This window comes from Bombina bombina, chromosome 7 (genome assembly GCF_027579735.1).
Source record: "Bombina bombina isolate aBomBom1 chromosome 7, aBomBom1.pri, whole genome shotgun sequence".
Lineage (NCBI taxonomy): Eukaryota > Metazoa > Chordata > Amphibia > Anura > Bombinatoridae > Bombina > Bombina bombina.
The window spans coordinates 40284768-40312464 of record NC_069505.1 but is presented as its reverse complement, the minus strand read 5'-3'; the positions used below and the strand labels follow the sequence as shown (position 1 = coordinate 40312464).

The following is a 27697-nucleotide window of genomic DNA, read 5'->3' as shown; positions in this document are numbered from 1 at the left end:
AGAGCTCAAAAGTGAGGGGGAGAGAGAGCGCAAAAGAGAGGGGGGAGAGAGATAGCAAAAGAGAGTGGGAGGGAGAGAACGCAAGGGGTGGGAATACTGTACTGCAAAAAATGGCCCGTGTGAACGGGCTTTAGGACTAGTATGTATATATTTTCCTATATGTGATGAACATTGGAATGTGAAACATTAACATTAATAACTCCTGTACATGAGAGCTATAAGCGTTAGTTTTTTTTCTCAACGCTCTCCATTGATGAAGTCCATGGGGCGATTGAGTTAGCGAGATTGCAATTCCTGAAGTACTGAAGTTATAGCGCGTCCGGTTTAGCTTGCACATAAAACTTGTAAAACACGCGCTAATCCATGTGCGCAAAAAGATTAGTTCTAAGGATCTTTATGCTCGAGTGGGAATGCTAAAAAGCGCACCACTTGTGACCTAGCCCTTTTCTTTTGCATCTAACAAAAATGTCTGGAGCCCTGTATGGCTGTTTACAACAATGTTTGTAACAATGTTGTATGTATTGTGCTGCAGACATGAACAAATGCCTAAAACTACTACAGTATGCTCTTCTGCAAAAGAGAAAAAAGATCAGTTTGATAAAAAAAGTCAATAGGAAAGTTTTTTTCTTGCTTTTAAATTGTATGTTGCATCTGTAATTATGAAAGTTTCATTATGACTCCCATGTGTTTCATTAAAGAATGATGTAACCTTGTTGTAATGAATGATCTCAAGTAGGTGACTAAGATCTTTTGCCCAGTTCATTTTTTTCTCTAAACTTAGAGTTTAACAATCAAGAACCTCAGCATGGAGAGAAATCCGGCAATATCTTTGTTTTTTAGCATTATAGTGTGATGTAGGTGTCTCTCCTTTACACCCAGAAACGGCATACTGAGATAAACCGTTCTTAAAGGGACATTACGGCCAAAATTTATATGCACATAGATAAATTACATCTTTGTATAGAAACATATTTGCAATATACTTGTACTGGCACAAATGCTTCTAGTAAAGGGTATCACTGATTTAGTGTTATCATTTTATCTCTGCACGTGCATGTGAAGCATAACTAGATATTCTCAGTGCACCAGCATTTTATATACTGTAGCAATCAGAGAGCCAGCGGGGCTTATAGCATGTTAACAAATTGAGTCATTGCCAGATGGCACAGGCACTTTAGGCTCTCAGAGTAAGTGCTGTGTTTAATATGCTGGTGCACGGAGCATACTTACATACACTTTTGAAACTGCTATAGCTTTTATTAGAAGCATTATTGCTAATATATTTATATTACAAAACTGCTTCTGTTCTAAACTGAAATGCGTCCATGTGGATTCCAATTTTGTCTGGAATTTCCCTTTAAGCTGAAATTTGTGTTTATAAAATTCATTGGCCTCTAGTTATCAAGGTCTGTTGGACCTGATCCGACAGTGCGGATCAGGTCCGACAGACCTCGCTGAATACGGCAAGCAATACGCTCGCCGTATTCAGCATTGCACCAGCAGTTTACAAGAGCTGCTGGTGCCACGCCGCCCCCTGCAGACTCACGGCCAATAGGCTGCTAGCAGGGGGGTGTCAATCAACCCGATTGTACTCGATCGGGTTGATTTCCAGCGATGTCTGTCCGCCTGCTCAGAGCAGGCGGACAGGTTATGGAGCAGCGGTCTTTGTGACCGCTGCTTCATAACTGCTGTTTCTGGCGAGTCTGCAGGCTCGCCAGAAACACGGGGCATCAAGCTCCATTCGGTGCTTAATACATATGCCCCAATGAGTGATCTCACAGTATTACTGAGACTAATTAGAAAATTGTGCAACAAGAGAGCACTTGGTGTCGTGTGTTAAAGGGACAAAACTAAAACACTTTATTTCCTTCATTTAAACACATTATTGTTTCACTAATGCACCTTGCTAACTGTCACCTAGATTACCAGTTTTGCGTTACGATTTGAAGGCTGGAAAAATAGCAATTTCAGCATAAAAATGTAGGTAGAACACACAATTTTAAACAACTTTCCAGTTTACTTTTATTATCAAATTTGTTTCATTCACTTTGTATAATTTGTTGAAGGAGCAGCAGTGCACTACTGGTTTCCAACTAAACACATGAGTGAGCCAATGACTATCGGTATATATATAGCCACCAATCAGCAGCTAGAGTCTTTGTTGCTCCTGAGCTTACATAGATAAACCTTTCAGCAAAGGATAACAAGAGAAGAAAGCAAATTAAATAATAGAACAATTGTAAACAACTTTTCAATTGATTTCTATCTAAATCATAAGGGGGAAATTTATCAAAGCGTCAATCTCAGTGCATTCACCGGCGTCAATACGCTCGCCAGACATCGCTCACACGGATCCACATACGATGCCCTTATTTATAAAAAAAAAGTCAGAAACATGCGCATCAAGTACGGCGCGATGAGCATCAGTCATCGACGTTGCGTTTTTTTGGGTTTTTCCCAACTTTATTTATACCATTTCATTACTGTCCATGAACAAGCACATTTCTCTAAAGCTAATCTTTTATTTTTATTTAATCTTATTTTTCATCTGTTAATGTCCAAGAAATAGCTACATTTATACCTCAACAAACAATATCTCATAGAAAGTTATTTTTTATATTGATTTGTTATGATACTTTCACATAAATGAATTTGTATTTGTATTTCTAGAAGTCATGATATGCTTTTATCTCATGTTTTTTTTCTAAATGATTATTAATGCTAGAATTTGTACATATATATTTGCACATACTTGTATATGTATGTATATATATATATATATATATATATATATATATACAGTATCTCACAAAAGTGAGTACACCCCTCACATTTTTGTAAATATTTTATTATATCTTTTCATGTGACATCACTGAAGAAATGACACTTTGCTACAATGTAAAGAAGTGTGTGTACAGCCTGTATAGCAGTGTAAATTTGCTGTCCCCTCAAAATAACTCAACACACAGCCATTAATGTCTAAACCGTTGACAACAAAAGTGAGTACACCCCCAAGTGGAAATGTCCAAATTGGGCCCAAAGTGTCAATATTTTGTGTGGCCACCATTTTTTTGGAGCTGGTGGATATTAGAAACCTTGCTCACCCCCACCTTCAGTTTGAGGATGCCCCGCAGATGCTCAATAGGGTTTAGGTCTGGAGACATGCTTGGCCAGTCCATCACCTTTACCCTCAGCTTCTTTAGCAAGGCAGTGGTTGTCTTGGAGATGTGTTTGGAATCGTTATCATGTTGGAATATTGCCCTGTGGCCCAGTCTCCGAAGGGAGGGGATCCTGCTCTGCTTCAGTATGTCACAGTACATGTCGGCATTCATGGTTCCCTCAATGAACTGTAGCTCCCCAGTGCCGGCAGCACTCATGCAGGCCCAGACCATGACACTCCCACCACCATGCTTGACTGTAGGCAAGACACACTTGTCTTTGTACTCCTCATCTGGTTGCTGCGACACACGCTTGACACCATCTGAACCAAATAAATTTATCTTGGTCTCTTTGGACCACCGGACATGGTTCAGTAATCCATGTCCTTAGTCTACTTGTTTTCAGCAAACTGTTTGCGGGCTTTCTTGTACATCATCTTTAGAAGAGGATTCCTTCTGGGACGACATCCATGCAGACCAATTTGATGCAGTATGCGGTGTATGGTCTGAGAACTGACAGGCTGATCCCCCACCCTTTCAACCTCTGCAGCAATGCTGGCAGCACTCATACGTCTATTTCTCAAAGACAACCTCTGGATATGATGCTGGCAGCACTCATACATCTATTTCCCAAAGACAACCTCTGGATATGATGCTGGCAGCACTCATACGTCTATTTCCCAAAGACAACCTCTGGATATGACGCTGAGAACATGCACTCAACTTCTTTGGTCAACCATGGCGAGGACTGTTGAGTGGAACCTGTCCTGTGAAACCGCTGTATGGTCTTGCCCACCCTGCTGCAGCTCAGTTTCAGAGTCTTGGCAATCTTCCTATTTTCCGATCCTCAGAAAGTTCTTTGCCATGAGGTGCCATGTTGATCTTCCAGTTACCAGTATGAGAGAGTGTTAGAGCGATAACACAAAATTTAACACACCTGCTCCCCATTCACACCTGAGACCTTGTAACACTAACGGGTCACATGACAGACACCGGGGAGGGAAAATGGCTAATTGGGCCCAATTTGGACATTTCCACTTAGGGGTGTACTCACTTTTGTTGCCAATGGTTTAGACATTAATGGCTGTGTTATGAGATATTTTGAGGGGACGGCAAATGTACACTGTTATACAGTCTGTGTACACACTACTTTACATTGTAGCAAAGTGTAATTTCTTCGGTGTTGTCACATGAAAAGATATAATAAAATATTTACAAAAATGTGAGGGGTTTCCTCGCTTTTGTTAGATACTGTATGTGTTTGTGTTATGTCATGAAATCTTTTGCAAACATATTTACATGTCCCTAATAATTGTGAATATAACATGTAATCAGGGTATCATATGTATTTATTTGCAATCAATGGATATTTTAAGTGCTGGGCCATTTTTCTCTCTGCACCTGTGTAAAAAATGATTGCAATCTAGTTTTAAAAACCACCCCTTCACCGGTGTTATAAAATGCGCTGGCATATAAGATGACATTTCTTACTGAAAAAGAAATTCAAGAGAAGGAAGAAATACACTTAAAATAGCATGACAGTAAAGAGGTGATTTTAATTTCTGCTGTATCTGAATCATGACAGTTTAATGTTAGGTGGGCTATCCCTTTGAGCTATCATTTTAAGATTATATTGAATCAAACATCAATTCAAATTTTAAAATCCTTGTCTAAAATATTACACTGTGTGTCCTAATGTCAGCATCAATGTTTATTTTTAATACTACTTGCACATATAAATACTTTCAAAGTATAATACACAATGTAACAAATGGCACTTACAAGTTCTGATGAGTGATCAATGACACAAGTATCAAGCAATTTGATTCTTTAGTGATAGCTTAAAATTTATATTTGAATCTGATTGGCTGATGTTATAAATCATGTGATTATGCATATTCTAATCAAAAGTGGTTGAAAAATTTACTAGTGTGTGGGTTGTTTAGGAGTTTGCGTCATAATTGGTGCAAAAAGTGTTGCATCAAATTTGGTGCAAAGTGGAGAGTGTGACTTGTATTGCATGGCTTAAACATGGTGCACATAGATTTTTCCAAAAAAATAAAAAGGAAGTTAGCTATATTATGTTGTGTATTTATTTCATTTTTATTTCTATATCTATTAGTGCGACAAGTTTGGGGCAAAACTTTGCAACAAATTTGGAGAAATAATATTGTCCCCTTGCTTTGTAATGAGAGACAAAGTTGTAACATAATCCATAAGTAGTAAAGTATTTTTCATTTTTATCCTTATATCTACTAGTGCACCAAATGTGGAACAATAATATTGTTTGATTTAGAAAGGGTATACAATTGTAATAAAGTTTCTAATTTACTTTTATTATGTAATATGCTTCATTCTCTTGCAGCATCAAACTTAAATAAGCTTTCTGTGTTTTCAGACTCCCATTGAGTTCTATGGCATCCGCGGCCTCAAGGGTGGCAGATTAAAAACTAGGTATGCTGCGTCGGAAAAGACTCGAGCGTACCTGTTAAATGTTTGATAAATTTGGAAAAGGGTCAAATAGAGTTGAATCTGAATTTGAAACATCTGTAATGGCGCAAGCATCGATCTGCGTCAGATTGAGATTGCGGGAGTGTATATTTCGTCACACATTTCAACATTTGACGATCTTGACGCTTTGGTAGCTATGGCGGATCAATCTCGCGACAAATATGACGCGGGATACAAGCGTATTTTCAGTTGACGCTTCGATAAATATCCCCTATATGTCTAATTATGACTTTACTGTCCCTTTAAACATTCATGATTCAGATATGAGCATGAACATTTAAACCATTATTTTTTATATTATCAAATTCATATGAGCGGTCACATGGGTTTATTGATTCAGGGCCCTCCCCTTGAATCACTCTAGACCTATTATATAACTGGCCTAGACATTGATGCTGTGTAATAACTTTGGAGAGTCATGTGACCCCTAATTTAAAGGGATTCTCCTTTTTCCAGTAGGGCCTTCAATTATTATAGATTTATGTTTGTGTAAGAGTGTAAAGAGTGAGAAAATCTTATTTATTTAACTGCAAGTCAATGTAATAAAGGACCAATAAATACAGAAGATTTACATAATTAATAAATGCATGATACAAAGACAATGCATTAGCACTTAGTATGACCTTTAAGTGAGTAGTAGATTTTGTTCTGATAAATTTCAAAGTTCTGTCTATTCCCCCTCCCCCTGTATCATGTGACAGCCATCAGCCAATCACAAATGCACATACGTATATACTGTGTATTCTTGCACATGCTTAGTAAGAGCTGGTGACTCACAAAGTTTAAATATAAAAAGACTGTGCACATTTTGTTAATGGAAGTAAATTGGAAAGTTGTTTAAAATTGCTGCTCTATCTGAATCATGAAAGTTTAATTTTGAATTGAGCGTCCCTTTAAGCAGCAGGTCATGTGACCTGTCATTCAAAAGTGAAGATCCTCTTTCCAGTTTATTCTTAAAGGGACATGAAACCCAAACATTTTCTTTCATGATTCAGATAGAGAATACAATATCAAACAACATTCTAATTTACTTCTATTATCTAATTTGCTTCATTCTCTTGGTATGCTTTGTTGAAGGAGCAGCAATGCACTAAAGGTTTCTAACTGAACATATGAGTGAGCCAATGACAATTGGTTTATATATGCATCCACCAATCAGCAGCTAGAACCTAGGTTTTTTGATTCTCTTGCGCTCTTCTGGATAAACCTTTCAGCAAAGGTTAACAAAAGAAGGAAGAAAATTAAATAATAGAAGTAAATTGGAAAGTTGTTTAAAAGTGTATTCTCTATCTGAATCATGAATGAAAATTTTGTGGTTGCATGTCCCTTAAAGAACAAGACCCCAAATAAGCCCCTATAGGGCATTTGACCCATCTTATTTCCTTTTCTTGTGAAATGTATCTTTGTATTTGCAAGCATTGTTCTTATGAAAATGTCTTCACATGCACATAGCTTTTTTAGTAATGCATTTACTTCCTGATGCTTTTTTCTTCTTTTTTCTTTCTCTGACAAGTTATTCTACTGTTTATTAACCTCTTCAGTTTACATCACAACAACCCATTGTCTTCATGTGCATTGCTGCCTGTGTGGTCATCATGAAGTAGGATTGACAATCCAATGCTTGTTATCGGCGATCCCCTTGCACTATTGGGTTGGTATAGTGGGTGGCACTCTCAGGGCTTCACATATGTGCTGTGATGTCACAGTGGGGCAGAACCAGGAAGGAAGCTGGATATGGGGAACTTGTTTAACCCTCTTGATATCAGCTCCCTTTATAACCAAGATCTCCAAGTTACCACGTTATCTGCTCTTTCAAATGGTGGGGGTCTTGTAAAGCACTAAACCCTCTCCCAAAAAATAAGGGGGTTTTTAGGGACTCAAAAAAAAAACTAACTAAATATCTAGAGACCCTTAATAAAGTTTATTTTATAGTGATTATTGTGCGAACAGTGATCACCTCACAAAAAAGAAGTGTTTATATTTCTGCATTAGGAAAAAGGGGCCCATATGGTTTGTATTATAACCCACAATATTACTGTTCTTTTAGAAAGAAATGACAAAACCAAGACATACACACAAGTGGCCAATAAAAAAGATTATATTGTGTACAGAAAGTAAAACGCTGTTCTATGTTATGTAGAAGAGAAACAACATACAGACATATAAAACATGCAAAGCAATACAAAGAAATATACTACATTAACAGCACAATGAATATAATATTGTACTTCTATAAGTATCCTATATAAATACTAGTCCAATATATATTGGGGTCACACTCTCTGATGGGCCAGTGTTACCAGTCTCCTGGTTGTGTGTCTATGATCTTTAGGGACTGTTCCAGCACTAGTCCATTGCCCAAGGTTCTCTCAGGATCTTGAAAGACTGATGGACTCTCCAGAACTGCTGCCTCTCCAATTTTCCATTCTCGGCAGTCTCCGAACTGTGGTCTCTTCAAAGCTCCACTCTAAGTAGTCTCATAGCTGCTGCATCTCCCAAGTTCTACTCTATAAAGTCTCATAACTGCTGGCTCTCACAAGTTCCACTGTCTACAGTCTCAGATCTGCTGCCTCTCCCAAGTTCTACTATCTACAGTCTCAAATATGCTGCCTCTCCAAAGTTCCACTCTCTGCAGTCTCATAACTGCTTCCTCTCCAAAGTTCCACTCTCTGCAGTCTCAGATCTGCTGCCTCTCCCATGTTCTACTCTCTACATTCTCAGATCTGCTGCCTCTCCAAAGTTCCACTCTCTACAGTCTCAGATCTGCTGCCTCTACAAAGTTCCACTCTCTGCAGTCTCAGATCTGCTGCCTCTCCTAAGTTCTACTCTCTACAGTCTCAGATCTGCTGCCTCTCCAAAGTTCCACCCTCTACAGTCTCATAACTGCTGCCTCTCCAAAGTTCCACTCTCTGCAGTCTCAGATCTGCTGCCTCTCCCAAGTTCCACTCTCTACAGTCTCATAACTGCTGCCTCTCCCAAGTTCTACTCTCTACAGTCTCAGATCTGTTGACTCTCCAAAGTTCCACCCTCTACAGTCTCAGATCTGCTGCCTCTCCAAAGTTCCACCCTCTACAGTCTCAGATCTGCTGCCTCTCCAAAGTTCCACTGTCTACAGTCTCAGATCTGCTGCCTCTCCAAAGTTCCACTGTCTACAGTCTCATAACTGCTGCCTCTCCCAAGTTCTACTCTCTACAGTCTCAGATCTGTTGACTCTCCAAAGTTCCACCCTCTACAGTCTCAGATCTGCTGCCTCTCCAAAGTTCCACTGTCTACAGTCTCAGATCTGCTGCCTCTCCAAAGTTCCACTGTCTACAGTCTCATAACTGCTGCCTCTCCCAAGTTCTACTCTCTACAGTCTCAGATCTGCTGCCTCTCCAAAGTTCCACTCTCTGCAGTTTCATAACTACTGCCTCTCCAAAGTTCCACTCTCTGCAGTCTCATAGCTGCTGCCTCTCCCAAGTAACACTCTTTTCAGTCTCAGAACTTCTGCCTCTCTAAAGTTCCACTCTCTACAGTCTCAGATCTGCTGTCTCTGCAAAGTTCCACTCCTCTCTGCAGTCTCATAACTCCTGCCCCTCTAAAGTTCCACTCTATACAGTAGACATGTGCACAGCGGGAAAATTCGTTTCGGTCCGATTCTGATTTTTTCGAATTTTGTTCCGGATCGATTTGAATTCGGATACATTCAAATGTATTCATTTTGGATTCATTCGGATTCGAATAAATTCGGATGTATTAGTTTCGGATTCGATTCGTAAATTCAGAAGTCCGGTATGTGTTATGTTTATTTAGATGGTTCCAAGTTACTCAAACGGAATTATTTCACTGTTCTATCTCACTAAATCTCACTAAATTTAATTTTTATACTGAATTGTGATTAGTCTATGGCCATTCGAATGTAATGAATAAATATAAACTAATTCGGATTTATTCATTACAAATACATTTGGATTAGTTTAGTTTCATTGCTAGGGTAATTCTGAAATTCGAATCAATTCAAATCTCCAAATTTGGGGAATTCGTCCAAATTTAGATTCAGAACAAAACGAAACACACATGTCTACTATACAGTCTCAGAACTGCTGCCCCTCTAAAGTTCCACTCTCTACAGTCTCAGAACTGCGGCCTCTCCATAGTTCCACTGTCTACAGTCTCAGAACTGCTACCCCTCTAAAGTTCCACTCTCTGCAGTCTCAGAACTGCTGCCCCTCTAAAGTTCCACTCTCTGCAGTCTCAGAACTGTTGCCCCTCTAAAGTTCCACTCTCTGCAGTCTTAGAAATGCTGCCTCTCCAAAGTTCCACCTTCTACAGTCTCAGATCTGCTGCCTCTCCAAAGTTCCACTGTCTACAGTCTCAGATCTGCTGCCTCTCCCAAGTTCCACTCTCTGCAGTTTCATAACTACTGCCTCTCCCAAGTTCTACTCTCTACAGTCTCAGATCTGCTGCCTCTCCAAATTTCCCCTCTCTGCAGTTTCATAACTACTGCCTCTCCAAAGTTCCACTCTCTGCAGTCTCATAGCTGCTGCCTCTCCCAAGTACCACTCTTTTCAGTCTCAGAACTTCTGCCTCTCTAAAGTTCCACTCTCTACAGTCTCATAACTGCTGCCTCTCCCACGTTCCACTCTCTACAGTCTCAGATCTGCTGTCTCTGCAAAGTTCCACTCCTCTCTGCAGTCTCATAACTCCTGCCCCTCTAAAGTTCCACTCTATACAGTAGACATGTGCACAGCGGGAAAATTCGTTTCGGTCCGATTCTGATTTTTTCGAATTTTGTTCCGGATCGATTTGAATTCGGATACATTCAAATGTATTCATTTTGGATTCATTCGGATTCGAATAAATTCGGATGTATTAGTTTCGGATTCGATTCGTAAATTCAGAAGTCCGGTATGTGTTATGTTTATTTAGATGGTTCCAAGTTACTCAAACTGAATTATTTCACTGTTCTATCTCACTAAATCTCACTAAATTTAATTTTTATACTGAATTGTGATTAGTCTATGGCCATTCGAATGTAATGAATAAATCTAAACTAATTCGGATTTATTCATTACAAATACATTTGGATTAGTTTAGTTTCATTGCTAGGGTAATTCTGAAATTCGAATCACAGGTTGCCACTCCTCCATGATGAAATCACGGAGCTGGTGGATGTTAGAAACCTTGCTCACCCCCACCTTCAGTTTGAGGATGCCCCGCAGATGCTCAATAGGGTTTAGGTCTGGAGACATGCTTGGCCAGTCCATCACCTTTACCCTCAGCTTCTTTAGCAAGGCAGTGGTTGTCTTGGAGATGTGTTTGGAATCGTTATCATGTTGGAATACTGCCCTGTGGCCCAGTCTCCGAAGGGAGGGGATCCTGCTCTGCTTCAGTATGTCACAGTACATGTCGGCATTCATGGTTCCCTCAATGAACTGTAGCTCCCCAGTGCCGGCAGCACTCATGCAGGCCCAGACCATGACACTCCCACCACCATGCTTGACTGTAGGCAAGACACACTTGTCTTTGTACTCCTCATCTGGTTGCTGCGACACATGCTTGACACCATCTGAACCAAATAAATTTATCTTGGTCTCTTTGGACCACCGGACATGGTTCAGTAATCCATGTCCTTAGTCTACTTGTTTTCAGCAAACTGTTTGCGGGCTTTCTTGTACATCATCTTTAGAAGAGGATTCCTTCTGGGACGACATCCATGCAGACCAATTTGATGCAGTATGCGGTGTATGGTCTGAGAACTGACAGGCTGACCCCCCACCCTTTCAACCTCTGCAGCAATGCTGGCAGCACTCATACGTCTATTTCTCAAAGACAACCTCTGGATATGATGCTGGCAGCACTCATACATCTATTTCCCAAAGACAACCTCTGGATATGACGCTGAGAACATGCACTCAACTTCTTTGGTCAACCATGGCGAGGACTGTTTTGAGTGGAACCTGTCCTGTGAAACCGCTGTATGGTCTTGCCCACCCTGCTGCAGCTCAGTTTCAGAGTCTTGGCAATCTTCCTATTTTCCGATCCTCAGAAAGTTCTTTGCCATGAGGTGCCATGTTGATCTTCCAGTTACCAGTATGAGAGAGTGTTAGAGCGATAACACAAAATTTAACACACCTGCTCCCCATTCACACCTGAGACCTTGTAACACTAACGGGTCACATGACAGACACCGGGGAGGGAAAATGGCTAATTGGGCCCAATTTGGACATTTCCACTTAGGGGTGTACTCACTTTTGTTGCCAATGGTTTAGACATTAATGGCTGTGTTATGTTTCCTCGCTTTTGTTAGATACTGTATGTGTTTGTGTTATGTCATGAAATCTTTTGCAAACATATTTACATGTCCCTAATAATTGTGAATATAACATGTAATCAGGGTATCATATGTATTTATTTGCAATCAATGGATATTTTAAGTGCTGGGCCATTTTTCTCTCTGCACCTGTGTAAAAAATGATTGCAATCTAGTTTTAAAAACCACCCCTTCACCGGTGTTATAAAATGCGCTGGCATATAAGATGACATTTCTTACTGAAAAAGAAATTCAAGAGAAGGAAGAAATACACTTAAAATAGCATGACAGTAAAGAGGTGATTTTAATTTCTGCTGTATCTGAATCATGACAGTTTAATGTTAGGTGGGCTATCCCTTTGAGCTATCATTTTAAGATTATATTGAATCAAACATCAATTCAAATTTTAAAATCCTTGTCTAAAATATTACACTGTGTGTCCTAATGTCAGCATCAATGTTTATTTTTAATACTACTTGCACATATAAATACTTTCAAAGTATAATACACAATGTAACAAATGGCACTTACAAGTTCTGATGAGTGATCAATGACACAAGTATCAAGCAATTTGATTCTTTAGTGATAGCTTAAAATTTATATTTGAATCTGATTGGCTGATGTTATAAATCATGTGATTATGCATATTCTAATCAAAAGTGGTTGAAAAATTTACTAGTGTGTGGGTTGTTTAGGAGTTTGCGTCATAATTGGTGCAAAAAGTGTTGCATCAAATTTGGTGCAAAGTGGAGAGTGCGACTTGTATTGCATGGCTTAAACATGGTGCACATAGATTTTTCCAAAAAAATAAAAAGGAAGTTAGCTATATTATGTTGTGTATTTATTTCATTTTTATCTCTATATCTATTAGTGCGACAAGTTTGGGGCAAAACTTTGCAACAAATTTGGAGAAATAATATTGTCCCCTTGCTTTGTAATGAGAGACAAAGTTGTAACATAATCCATAAGTAGTAAAGTATTTTTCATTTTTATCCTTATATCTACTAGTACACCAAATGTGGAACAATAATATTGTTTGATTTAGAAAGGGTATACAATTGAAATACAGTTTCTAATTTACTTTTATTATGTCATATGCTTCATTCTCTTGCAGCATCAAACTTAAATAAGCTTTCTGTGTTTTCATACTCCCATTGAGTTCTATGGCATCCGCGGCCTCAAGGGTGGCAGATTAAAAACTAGGTATGCTGCGTCGGAAAAGACTCGAGCGTACCTGTTAAATGTTTGATAAATTTGGAAAGCATCGATCTGTATTAGTTTCGGATTCGATTCGTAAATTCAGAAGTCCGGTATGTGTTATGTTTATTTAGATGGTTCCAAGTTATTCAAACGGAATTATTTCACTGTTCTATCTCACTAAATCTCACTAAATTTAATTTTTATACTGAATTGTGATTAGTCTATGGCCATTCGAATGTAATGAATAAATCTAAACTAATTCGGATTTATTCATTACAAATACATTTGGATTAGTTTAGTTTCATTGCTAGGGTAATTCTGAAATTCGAATCAATTCAAATCTCCAAATTTGGGGAATTCGTCCAAATTTAGATTCAGAACAAAACGAAACACACATGTCTACTATACAGTCTCAGAACTGCTGCCCCTCTAAAGTTCCACTCTCTACAGTCTCAGAACTGCGGCCTCTCCATAGTTCCACTGTCTACAGTCTCAGAACTGCTACCCCTCTAAAGTTCCACTCTCTGCAGTCTCAGAACTGCTGCCCCTCTAAAGTTCCACTCTCTGCAGTCTCAGAACTGCTGCCCCTCTAAAGTTCCACTCTCTGCAGTCTCAGAAATGCTGCCTCTCCAAAGTTCCACCCTCTACAGTCTCAGATCTGCTGCCTCTCCAAAGTTCCACTGTCTACAGTCTCAGATCTGCTGCCTCTCCCAAGTTCCACTCTCTGCAGTTTCATAACTACTGCCTCTCCCAAGTTCTACTCTCTACAGTCTCAGATCTGCTGCCTCTCCAAAGTTCCACTCTCTGCAGTTTCATAACTACTGCCTCTCCAAAGTTCCACTCTCTGCAGTCTCATAGCTGCTGCCTCTCCCAAGTACCACTCTTTTCAGTCTCAGAACTTCTGCCTCTCTAAAGTTCCACTCTCTACAGTCTCATAACTGCTGCCTCTCCCACATTCCACTCTCTACAGTCTCAGATCTGCTGTCTCTGCAAAGTTCCACTCCTCTCTGCAGTCTCATAACTCCTGCCCCTCTAAAGTTCCACTCTATACAGTAGACATGTGCACAGCGGGAAAATTCGTTTCGGTCCGATTCTGATTTTTTCGAATTTTGTTCCGGATCGATTTGAATTCGGATACATTCAAATGTATTCATTTTGGATTCATTCGGATTCGAATAAATTTGGATGTATTAGTTTCGGATTCGATTCGTAAATTCAGAAGTCCGGTATGTGTTATGTTTATTTAGATGGTTCCAAGTTACTCAAACGGAATTATTTCACTGTTCTATCTCACTAAATCTCACTAAATTTAATTTTTATACTGAATTGTGATTAGTCTATGGCCATTCGAATGTAATGAATAAATATAAACTAATTCGGATTTATTCATTACAAATACATTTGGATTAGTTTAGTTTCATTGCTAGGGTAATTCTGAAATTCGAATCAATTCAAATCTCCAAATTTGGGGAATTCGTCCAAATTTAGATTCAGAACAAAACGAAACACACATGTCTACTATACAGTCTCAGAACTGCTGCCCCTCTAAAGTTCCACTCTCTACAGTCTCAAAACTGCGGCCTCTCCATAGTTCCACTGTCTACAGTCTCAGAACTGCTACCCCTCTAAAGTTCCACTCTCTGCAGTCTCAGAACTGCTGCCCCTCTAAAGTTCCACTCTCTGCAGTCTCAGAACTGCTGCCCCTCTAAAGTTCCACTCTCTGCAGTCTCAGAAATGCTGCCCCTCTAAAGCTCCACTCTCTGCAGTCTCAGAAATGCTGCCCCTCTAAAGTTCCACTCTCTGCAGTCTCAGAACTGCGGCCGCTCCATAGTTCCACTCGCTACAGTCTCATAACTGCTGCCCCTCTAAAGTTCCACTCTCTACAGTCTCATAACTGCTGCCTCTCTAAAGTTCCACTCTCTACACAGTCTCATAACTGCTGCCTCTCTAAAGTTCCACTCTCTGCAGTCTCATAACTGCTGCCTCTCTAAAGTTCCACTCTCTACAGTCTCATAACTGCTGCCCCTCTAAAGTTCCACTCTCTGCAGTCTCAGAACTGCTGCCCCTCTAAAGTTCCACTCTCTGCAGTCTCAGAAATGCTGCCCCTCTAAAGTTCCACTCTCTGCAGTCTCAGAACTGTGGCCGCTCCATAGTTCCACTCTCTACAGTCTCATAACTGCTGCCCCTCTAAAGTTCCACTCTCTACAGTCTCCGATCTGCTGCCTCTCCAAAGTTCCACTCTCTACAGTCTCAGAACTGCTGCCCCTCTAAAGATCCACTCTCTACAGTCTCAGATCTGCTGCATCTCCAAAGTTCCACTCTCTGCAGTCTCAGATATGCTGTCTCTCTAAAGTTCCACTCTCTGCAGTCTCAGAACTGCTTCCCCTCTAAAGTTCCACTCTCTACAGTCTCAGATCTGCTGCATCTCCAAAGTTCCACTCTCTGCAGTCTCAGATATGCTGTCTCTCTAAAGTTCCACTCTCTGCAGTCTCAGAACTGCTGCCCCTCTAAAGATCCACTCTCTACAGTCTCAGATCTGCTGCATCTCCAAAGTTCCACTCTCTGCAGTATCAGATATGCTTTCTCTCTAAAGTTCCACTCTCTGCAGTCTCAGAACTGCTGCCCCTCTAAAGTTCCACTCTCTACAGTCTCAGAACTGCTGCCCCTCTAAAGATCCACTCTCTGTATTTGACCCCAGTAAAGACATCCCATATGGGGAAGGAGAGCTCTAACTTTTGCTATAGGGGCTGTAAAGCTGTAGGATCCTATCTACATATGTGGTGGGAATGCCCTAAAGTTAAAAAGGTATGGCGAGAACTATCTTTACTACTAGGGAAGGTCCTGGGCGAGCAGATTCATCTTACCCCTGCTCAAGCACTACTACACGAAGGTGTTCCTAGGCTGCACAAAGACATTAACACCTTTATTAGAATTCTGTGTACCACCACGAGAACAGTTATAGCTAAGTACTGGAAAACAGAAATTCCTTCCTGGTCAGAAGTCTTGACTAAAATCCAACTAGTTTATAGGATGTATGAATCAGCAGCATTCATACAGGACACAGAATCCAAATTTCAAAAAATATGGTTTTATTGGATACTAGAAGATAATAACAAACTGGCCCGCAGTGCAGGTGGGGGAGACTGAGAGGAGGCAGTATAGGAGCGCTCTAATGGGAGGCTTTAAGGGTAGAAAAGCGGTGGACACTCACAACTAGACAATTTAGTTGGAAGATTTGAGAAGCAAACGATTTCCAGCTATGAGTTTGGAGATATAGAGTACAACGCTGAGCTATCAACCACTATATTTATTTTGTGCAATTATTGTTACTTGTTATTTTTTCATATTATTTTAACATTTGTTTTGTATTTCTGATTATTCTCAGTTTGGTTAAAGTCAAGCTCTTACAAAAAGTGTTACTGAGATTAGTTAAAGTTGGACATTTTTTATATTACCCCCCATACTTGAAAGTCTCCTATTGAAAATGTTGTGCCGACGATTGGACAATGATATTGCTCAGGAGACTACAAAGCAAAACTAACCCCTTCCCACAAGAGGGTTGAGAGAGCCGATAGAGAATGATATGGCTTAATTTCATGGCTGTTGAACGGTGTTTAACCTCTGACTGACACCTAGAAAATCATACATAAGGACTATGAGGAGCCTCTACAGCCAGAGGTCTCCATCGTTACATGAAGTAATCCAGCGGGACATTTCTTTTTCCTACGAACTGATTATTTCTACAGTCTCATAAATGCTGCCTCTCTAAAGTTCCACACTCTACAGCCTCATAACTGCTGTCTCTCCCAAGTTCCACTCTCTACAGTTTCATAACTGCTGCCTCTCCCAAGTTCCACTGTCTACAGTCTCATAACTGCTGCCTCTCTAAAGTTCCACTATCTACAGTCTCATAACTGCTGCCTCTCCTAAGTTCCACTGTCTGCAGTCTCATAACTGCTGCCTCTCCCAAGTTCCACTCTCTACAGTCTCATAACTGCTGCCTCTCCCAAGTTCCACTGTCTACAGTCTCATAACTGCTGCCTCTCCCAAGTTCCACTGTCTACAGTCTCATAACTGCTGCCTCTCTAAAGTTCCACTCTCTACAGTCTCATAACTGCTGCCTCTCCTAAGTTCCACTGTCTACAGTCTCATAACTGCTGCCTCTCCCAAGTTCCACTCTCTACAGTCTCATAACTGCTGCCTCTCTAAAGTTCCACTCTCTACAGTCTCATAACTGCTGCCTCTCCAAAGTTCCACTCTCTACAGTCTCATAACTGCTGCCTCTCTAAAGTTCTACTCTCTACAGTCTCATAACGGCTGCCTCTCTAAAGTTCCACTCTTTACAGTCTCATAACTGCTGCCTCTCCCAAGTTACACTCTCTACAGTCTCATAACTGCTGCCTCTCTAAAATTCCACTCTCTACAGTCTCATAAATGCTGTCTCTCCCAAGTTCCACTCTCTACAGTCTCATAACTGCTGCCTCTCCCAAGTTCCACTCTCTGCAGTCTCAGAACTGCGGCCTCTCCATAGTTCCACTCTCTACAGTCTCATAACTGCTGCCCCTCTAAAGTTCCACTCTCTACAGTCTCATAACTGCTGCCTCTCTAAAGTTCCACTCTCTACAGTCTCATAACTGCTGCCTCTCTAAAGTTCCACTCTCTACAGTCTCATAACTGCGGCCTCTCTAAAGTTCCACTCTCTACAGTCTCATAACTGCTACCTCTCTCAAGTTCCACTCTCTACAGTCTCATAACTGCTGCCTCTCCCAAGTTCTACTCTCTACAGTCTCATAACTGCTGCTTCTCCCAAGTTCCACTGTCTACAGTCTCATAACTGCTGACTCTCTCAAGTTCTACTCTATACAGTCTCATAACAGCTGTCTCTCTCAAGTTCCACTTTCTACAGTCTCATAACTGCCGCCTCTCTAAAGTTCCACTCTCTGCAGTCTCAGATCTGCTGCTCCTCTATAGTTCCACTCTCTGCAGTCTCAGATCTGATGCCTCTCCCAAGTTCCACTCTCTGCAGTCTCATAACTGCTGCCCCTCTAAAGTTCCACTCTCTGCAGTCTCAGATCTGCTGCCTCTCTAAAGTTCCACTCTCTGCAGTCTCATAACTGCTGCCCCTCTAAAGTTCCACTCTCTACGGTCTCATAACTGCTGCCTCTCTAAAGTTCCACTTTCTACAGTCTCATAACTGCTGCCCCTCTAAAGTTCCACTCTCTACGGTCTCATAACTGCTGCCCCTCTAAAGTTCCACTCTCTACGGTCTCATAACTGCTGCCTCTCTAAAGTTCCACTCTCTACAGTCTCAGATCTGCTGCCTCTACCAAGTTCCACTCTCTAGAGAGAATCATAACTGCTGTCTCTCTAAAGTTCCACTCTCTGCAGTCTCAGATCTGCTGCCCCTCTAAAGTTCCACTCTCTACGGTCTCATAACTGCTGCCTCTCTAAAGTTCCACTCTCTACAGTCTCAGATCTGCTGCCTCTCTAAAGTTCCACTCTTTACAGTCTCATAACTGCTGTCTCTCCCAAGTTCCACTCTCTACAGTTTCATAACTGCTGCCTCTCTCAAGTTTCACTCTCTGCCGTCTCATAACTGCCGCATTTCCCAAGTTTCATTCTCTGCAGTCTCATAACTGCTCAAAAAATCTCATCCCAATCCTGGCAGGTGTGAGCTATGTCGGCCCGCTGGTCATTGTGTAAATGTTGGTTAGTTCTCTCAGTACCCTTTGTTAAAGAGTAATCCTAGGTGAGTTTAGGAGCGTGCACGTGTCTTTAGCCATATGGCAGCAGAATTTGCAAAATTGTTTATAGCAATGTTATACATAGTAGCAAATGCTGCTGCCATAGACTGCTATAGTCGTGCACGCTCTTGATTTTGTTTTTACTTTAAAGGCATATGATTCAGATAGAGCATACAATTTTAAAAAATGTTGCTATTTACTTCTGTTATCTATTTTACTTTGTTCTCTTGGTGTCCAATGTTGAAAAGCATACCTAGGTAGGCACTGCTAGCAGGTAACTGTTGACTGGTGCCTGCACATATGTCTTTTATCATTGGCTCACCTGATGTGTTCAGCTAGCTCCCAGTAGTGCATTGTTGCTCCTTCAACAAAAGACACCAAGAGAATGAAGCATATTTGATAACAGAAGTAATTTGGAAAGTTGTTTAAAATTATATGTTCTATCTGAATCATGAAAGAAAAATGTGGGGTTTCATGTCCCTTTAATTGAGCAGGCCGCGTAACCAATATAGTAGTGGCTAATGTCAGTGTGTTCTGCCCATGCATAAAACCACAGTTACATTGAAGAACATTTTGGGGTTGTCTGTTGTTTGGGGATTATCAAGTCCTTTTAGCTTTTGAATTTGATATATTAAAAATGAACCAGTAAATGTGTAGTTAAAGGGCTACTGAACGCTTTGTAATTACAAGATATTTCTGTTGTGTTGCTATAGAATAACATATCAGCTAAATGAAAACATTATTAAAAAAAATTAACACCTTGTTTGCTTTAAGGGACATTCCGGACAAAATTTAAATGCACATAGATTTATTACATCTTCGAATAGAAACATATTTTCAATATAAATGTATTGGCGAAAATGCTTTTAGTAAAAGTTATCACTGTTTTAAGGTTAACATTTTTCTCTGCAGGTGCATGTGAAGCATAGATAGATATTCTCAGTGCACCTACATTTTACATATCGCAGCTGCTCACATCATCAGTGGGGCTTGTATCATGTCAGCAATTAACAAATTGAGTCATTAATATATTGTACATGTATGTTACGCTCTCTGAGCAAGTGCTGTCTTTAAAATGCTGGTGCACGGTGCATACTTAAATACTCTTTTCAAACAGCTATAGCTTTTATTAGAAGCATTTTTGCTAATACATGTATATAACAAAAATGCTTCTATTCAATACCGAAATGGATCCATGTGGTTTCCACTTTTGGCTGGAATATCCCTTTAAGTTTCTTTTTCAATAGTTAAACTCTGCCCTCCGCTTGCTTTATTTAGAAAAGCCGATCAGGGCTGGCTTCTGAGAAGAGTAGCCAAGGTACACAGCACTTTAAGAGTTGCTTAGTATGGTTATTACTTTTTATGGGGTCCCCCTGCATCTTAGAAATACAAGAGACCCCTCATTTAAAAGAGGGGCTTACTCTCCTTTTTGAAATAAGAAGTTGCATGTACTGGCCTAGAATGCAGCTCATCATCATTAGAAACAGTGATTACTTGACACTAGGTCACTTCTTGTGGTGGTAGGAACAAGGAGAGAGAAGATAGACCGTTACAGAGCACTCAAAAGATACTATAGTAATAGTGTAAGGCGGAAAGGCTGCCAAAAACGAGTGTACTATTAAAACTGTAAAAATAAAAAGAGGACTAACAGTGTAGTTGTAAGTAAAACTTAAATTGAAATACAAACAAAGAGAGAGCCAGCATATCCAGGCGATGACCATCAAAAGGAAATAAAGTCTTCCATATATAAGAAAATACTGGACTTAGTATATAGTAACTGCACAGAAATGATCTATAAATCTATATATGTGCAAGCCAGAGGTATAACCTCCCAACAGTCAGGGCAAATACTAAGGTAGTATAAATATAGACAGGGGTAAATGATAGTACCATAGGTGAATATGTATGTAGTAGATAGCCTCAGGCAGGTGTGCACCAGAAAAGGCTCACGGATTGCACAAAAACTATCTAAAAAAGAGGATTAACCTTACAACGTATAAAGCTATCTGTGTGCAATACTGGAGCGGTGCAGGCAGGTCTGAGTAGTCACTACAAAGTACCAATATGACACAAAATGAGTTTACCGAAGACAACAATATCAGTGAATAAAATTATTAACCAATATGCTTGATAGCTGAGCTCTAAAGGTGCCTGATGCGCATTTTGCCGTACTCGGCTTTCTTAAAGGCTAACCCGACTTGGGAGAACCTTCCTGCCAAAGTAAAAACTATTGACCAATCAGGGCTGAAAGGATTCTCACACCCCTGTGAGGAACCAATAGCGGACGTTCTCCTATCATTGGATAGTCGATTATCACGTGACCGTTACTTCTTGTGGTGGTACAGGAGCACTATTTCCCCCTCAGATTTAATTAGAGGGGTATGAGATCCCTCATGTTAAAAAGGGAATTTCCCTCACACTCCCCTCTAATTGTCAGGTGATCATCTTGGTAATGGGGATCATCTACTCCAAGTATACTCCTGTACAGTGTTTAACAAGGGGCCAATCTCCCCCAAAGCCCCTATCTCCCCATAAAAAGAGAGATTGGTACAGGACCCCAGTTTAGAAAGAGGAGAGACTGTTTATAATTTGAGCCCAGAGTTTCTAATATCTCCCTTGTCTGTCCTCAGTGTTAGTGATAGGGCTAGCTCTATAATCGGACCCAGGCAGCACTTGACAGGGGCAGCATATATGGAGAACATATTTTGGATAATTGTGTTTTAAAGAGAAATTAATCTTATATGTCACACGTATGGATGTTTCCATGTGAGTTTTGAATCAGTTGAACTTAAATCTCTGAGACAACTGACTCTGGTTGGATCTAGAGTGTAGTGTGCAGAGAGCTGAGGAGCATCATTATATTCTTGAACCTAGGTAGCACAATGTCTTGAGTCGGCCCTGGTTGGAGAGTCTCCCTCATTGAAGTTGCTAATGTCACTATATTATAATTGGCCTAATAATTGAGTCAATCTCACTTAATTACAGTATACTCTGTTGTTCTTTCTATAGTGTACTTGGTTTTAAAGATGGCTGGCATAAAGATATCAAGTGGGGAGTACATTGACTCATCTTGGGAACTGAGGATCTACTTTGAGGATCTGGGTGAGGAATCTGACCCTGTGACATTACGAGTGACAGGGGACATTCACATTGGAGGAGTCATGATGCAGGCTGTGGAGAAAATAGGTGAGTGCAAAAAATGAACCTCTACTCTGACTGTAGTTAACCAATCTCCTGTGTGATCCATCAAATGTCACTTAAAAGTGATAGTAAATGATAATTTAGTGTATTAAAACAGACTAGTAAGGTATGGCCCTTGAATGTGTCTCAGTGTGTTTGGTTGAAATGTATTGAGGACTGGAACATTACATTGTCTAATTGTTCTCTTAAATTGATTTATTGATTACTCAAATAAGCAATTGGAAGAGGTTTCAAGACAAATAGATCTAATTCAGGTTGATCTTAATTTACTTAGTCAGGAAACACAATATCCAATATTTCATAAGATTCTCCAGGACACAGTTGCGATGGCTAAACAACTCCTATTAAAGTTTAAACACAGCAAATATACAATGAAAATCCCTCTCTGAAACGAGGTCCTAAAGGTTCTTGTAAGACCACAACTTCATCTCAATAGACTCTTACTCCTTATATTTGGTTATATTAAGCGAGACAACGGGTAGGCTAAAAGTACCAATGTGAGCAGTTTTTATATCCTTTTTTATTTTATAGTATTTAATTTGTTTGTTACAGTTAATTGCTAACAACATGTTGCAACATGACTAATGTTCTGTAGTACCACATCCAATGAGACAACTATGTTTCTATTGTATATCACAGATTATAAAAATAATAAATACAAAAACACTGCAAATATCTCAGGAACCAAGGAAATTATGATTCAACCAAGGTTTATGGGGTACATTTATCAATCTACGAGCGGACATGATATGAAGTAGCGTATCATGTCCGCCGCACATTGATAAATGCCGACAGCATACACTGTCGGCATCTATCATTGCACCAGATTGCATTGCAGATTCGCGGCCAATCCGCCACTAGAAGGGGGTGTCAATCAACCCGATGTCAATCAACCTGATCAGAGCAGGCGGACAAATTATGGAGCAGCGGTCTTTAAACTTCTGTTTCCGGCGAAGGCTCGCCGGAAACAAGGGGCATCAAGCTCCATACGGAGCTTGATAAATATGCCCCAATATATGGAATAGGAGGCAAAGGTTCCAGATGAGGAAGGAATCAAACATGGGTAGATTTAAACATTGACAGTCTCACAAGAGAAATAACAGAAGGTGTAACAATTCCCCTAGAAGAGTGACATTCTCTGATAATGAAGCGGAATTAGAAGATTCCACAGGAGAATGTCTCTCCTCAGGGGAAGATGATAAATTCGAACAAGCAAATAGGAATCATAGAAGTGAAGACCAAGTAAAACCCAAACCACTTGTACCGATCTTAAAACATCAAGTAACATGGGCACTAAGTATCAGATGTCTCGTCAAGTTGCCAAGCAATGGTTAAGACGAACTATGGGAAAGTTAGGGATTCAGACCGAGCTGATTTAGCTCAGTTTTTTCCCCACCCCTCAAAAGAACTAGAAGGGGGGAGAGGTTTTAGAAGCTATCAAAATCAGAGCCGGTATCCAGTGAGACAGGGAAGATCACAGATTAAATATCAGTAAACTCAGTGATAAACCTTTCACAATACCCCCTTACCCAGACAGAACAAAAAGTACTTAGTTTAGGTTTAAGCTTTGTTCCCTCACAGAATTTTGATCTTTTCAAACCCTTATAGATGTCAATAAACTAATACGGAATTTGACTCTAAAGAAACATTTTAGGAATGAATTTACACCACTAGCTGATACTAAGAGAGTATGTAATAAGAGCATGCAGCCTACAACTCATTTAACGTTTAAGGAATCTTGTGATTTGGAGAATCTTGAGTTACTCATGGAGGAGGGGGGTCTGGATTCAAAACAGGCAGCAATTGCCTACCCCACCTTAGGAAAAAAAAATCAAGACATTTCAAAAAAGGATAGAGCAGGACCTAACTAAACTTTTTTATTCATCAAAACACAATAATAAGAATTTGACATATGAGGGTAGCACTAGAAGGACTTAGTGTTAATTTGGTTATAAGGTCTGCTGATAAGGGTGGTTCAGTAGTTGTAATGGACAAGGAATTATTATTATTTTTTATTTTTTTTAAATCTTTATTTATAATAAGATCCATCACATACATAACAATCTACAAACCAGGATACAAATGCTTTGGTATTTTCACAAAACTGAAATCGGTATACATCATAGTAAATATAATTAGTGTTATCCATACATTGATACTTCCACAAAGCGGAGATCTTGGACCATATAGGAAGAGTGGACCATATATGTGGGAGCAAATCAATGTGGATGCCATGTAGTAAACATGATCTATTTTTTACATTTTCCTTTAAAAAACATCAAACAAAAATAAGGACATAAACAATAATAAAACTGTAACAACATATATATATACTGTATATACTGTATATATATACTTACCCAGAGTACCTCCAGCTCACCCTCCACAGACCCGCATCCGTGAGGGGGGGAGGGAAGGAAGGGAGGGAGGACCCAACCAGCAATATAAGATAAGTGTTCATCTTTAAGTGCGATGTTATTAAGGTTGTAATCCAGAGAGACACCAGTTACCCTTGAGGTTTTCATTCAGAATAAAGCAGGTAAGCCTCCCATTTATGAAAACAAATTCTAACTCTTTTTTTCCGGATCTCCCTTTGAATCTGCTTGCTCGTCCAACATCTGGGTATGTATATTTCTGATTAGTTGATGAAAGGGAGGTGTTTTATTGCTCGCCCATCCTGCCATTATGACTGTGGATAAGAAAATGTCATACTTAAGTGTCTTATCTTTCGGAATTAGGAATATGACATGTTGATCTGAAAAGCGTATCTCTTCCTTTGTTACTAAGGACAACCAGTAAGAAACCTTATGCCAAAAACTGTTTGGGACAATCCCACAACAAGTGTATCCAATCTGGTGAGGCGTAGCTACATTTAGTACAAATGTTAGTGGCTCCAGGTACCCATTTAGAATGGAGACGAGGGGTAATATAAGCTTGCTGCAAAAGTTTCACATGGGTTTCTTTTAAATTTGCTGACAGCGTAACTGCCTGAGCCTTATTAAGGCTTTTACCAAAGAGAGATTTCCATGGTCTATCCATTTCAGTAAGATCCTTTGTATAGCTGAATGTTCTATGTGTTTAAGAATGAGGTTATATATATATATATATATATATATATATATATATATATATATATATATATATATATATATATATATATATATATATATATAAAATGTGTGTGTGATCTTGTGAGATCTTTGTTTTGCTAAAATGCACAACCTATCAATATTGGTGGAATCTTTAGTTAGCCGACCATCTGTTTTTAGCTTATTTATGTAATGTCTACTCTGAAAGTATGCAAATCTATGTGTATTAAGGAGTCCGTATAGGTTTTGTAGTTCCTGAAATGTTATAATTTATATGGTTAAAGGGTTGATAAGCTGATAGAGTGTAGTAAGTTGTCGCTGCTGCCATACTCTAAAGATTTCCGATGTATATCCGGGTATAAATTGTAAGTTGCCCTGTATTGGTAGATATTTACTGGCTGATTTCCGCACCCCCCACAGTCGACATTCCTTAGCCCATTCCCTCAATGGATCTTTGTATAATATATGATTCTGTATATATAATGGAAGTGAATCAAAGTCGGCATGAGGAAGAAATGCTAGGTGTAGCGGTTTGATAAGACACACTTCCAAAATCGGGACAATAAAGTGGTTGTATCAGCTAGTCTAAAATTAACTTGGTTAGTGTGGCCCAATTATACCATAAGATATTCGGGAGGTGTCTTCCCTATCCTATGTTTCCCCCCCCCCCCTCCATATAAATTGTCCTAGAGAGGGTTGTAGTGAATTAGCGTCCTGTTGAGTGAGAAGGGGTAGCATGTTCAGAGGGTAAAGAAGCTTAGGTAATGCAATCACTTTAAAAAGGTGAATTCTGCCTGAAAGGGAGAGAGGTAAATTTGCCCAATTGGAGAGTAATAGTTTAATGTTAGCAACAGTTCCCCTAAGATTAAGGTGGTATAATTTGTTAGGATTAATGTGTAGGTGTATGTCTAAATATTTAAATGAGCCATCTGTAACTTTGATTCCCAAATCAGTCAGTGTGTTATTTTGTGAATTTTGTACCCAAGTAACTTCAGACTTGTCGATATTCATTTTATAGCCTGAGAAAGTGCCAAAACTATCAATGATATTTAAGAGTTTATGTAAGTTAGTATCCGGATTACCCACAAACAATAACAAGTCATCTGCATATAATGACAGGTGTTATGTATTGCCAAGCAGATCCAAGCCATCACATTTTTGCCTAATGTAGCATGCCAAAGGTTCTATGGCCAGATCAAACAGCAGAGGGGAGAGGGGACATCCCTGTCTCGTACCCCTCTGGAGCTCGAAGGAGGGAGAAAGCCCTCCATTAATTATCAGGGATGCCTTGGGGGCATTATATAGTCTATTAAGAAATTAAGAAAAATTACCCGTAATGCCAAATTGCTCTAATGAGGAGTGAAGGTGATCCCACTCTATCCTGTCAAATGCCTTTTCTGCATCTAGTGCTAAAAGGCAAGCATCTTGTAGGTTAGAAGGATTTGGAGAGAAAGTGTTGTACCAGTAATGCAATGTGATTGCTAGTGTTTTCCTAATATTAATTACAGAGGATCGGCCTTTAACAGATCTAGTCTGATCAGAGTGTATAATAGAGGGTAAAGCCTGTGCTAATATGTCTGCTAAAATTTTTGTTAATATTTTGTAATCTCCGTTCAGTAACAAAATTGGGCGATAAAAGAATGTATGAGTGGGATCTCTATCAGGTTTAAGTATAAGGCAGATATTGGCTTCCGAAAATCTGCTATCCATTTGTGTGGTTCCTTCTAGATAGGCTGTATATAAGGAGGACAGAGTGGGGGCTACTTCATCAGTCAAGAGTTTATAATACTCTGACGGTAATCTATATGGGCTGGCAGCTTTACCTAGTTTGGTATTCCGTATTGCTCTGATTACCTCTTGTGAACTAATTTGCACGTTAAGAAGTGATTTTTGTTCGTCTGATAGTGTAGGGAGTTGTATGGAGTTTCAGAAGTGCTGCTTCACATCCTGATTAACCTTTTGACTAGTATATAGAGATGTATAGTATTTTACAAACTCCATAATTTCCATAATTTCCTGAGAATTATTAGCTGTTATGTAAGATTTAGAGCTATATAGTTTGACAAGGTTCGCTAATAATTTGCCTGACTTATTTCCATGTCTTTAATAATGACCTTGTCTATGAAAGTTGAATTTGTTATCTTGTTGAGCTAGGAAGGTGTCCCTGGTTTGTTTGAGGTCATAATAATTTTGTTTGGATGTAGGTGTAGGGTCAGAAAGATATGCATTGTATGCTTCTGTCAGCTTTAAAAGGAATTTGTTATCCACTCTTTTTAGTTGTTTGTTATGATGGGCTGTAGAAGATGTTATATGCCCTCTCATAACTGCTTTTGAAGCATGCCAAAACAGGCCAAGATTGTTGTTGTGTTGGTTATTGTCTGACTTATACAGCATCCAAGAGGCCTTTAGATGTTGGCGGAAATTTATCTTGTTATATAGATGGGTTGGAAATCTTCATGTTTTTTTCTGGGGCTTTAATAGAGAGTGGTTGAAGTAGAAGAT

General features: G+C 39.7%; 1 protein-coding gene across 1 annotated transcript in view; it reads left to right on the top strand.

The window, feature by feature from the left end:
- The window catches only part of FERMT3 (FERM domain containing kindlin 3), a 111901-nt gene that overhangs the window by 12665 nt on the left and 71539 nt on the right, over positions 1-27697 (top strand). The window contains exon 2 of the mRNA XM_053720062.1: positions 21915-22091. Within this exon, the coding sequence (XP_053576037.1) occupies positions 21932-22091 (160 nt within the window). The 5' untranslated portion in view covers positions 21915-21931. The remainder of the gene's footprint in view (positions 1-21914; positions 22092-27697) is intronic.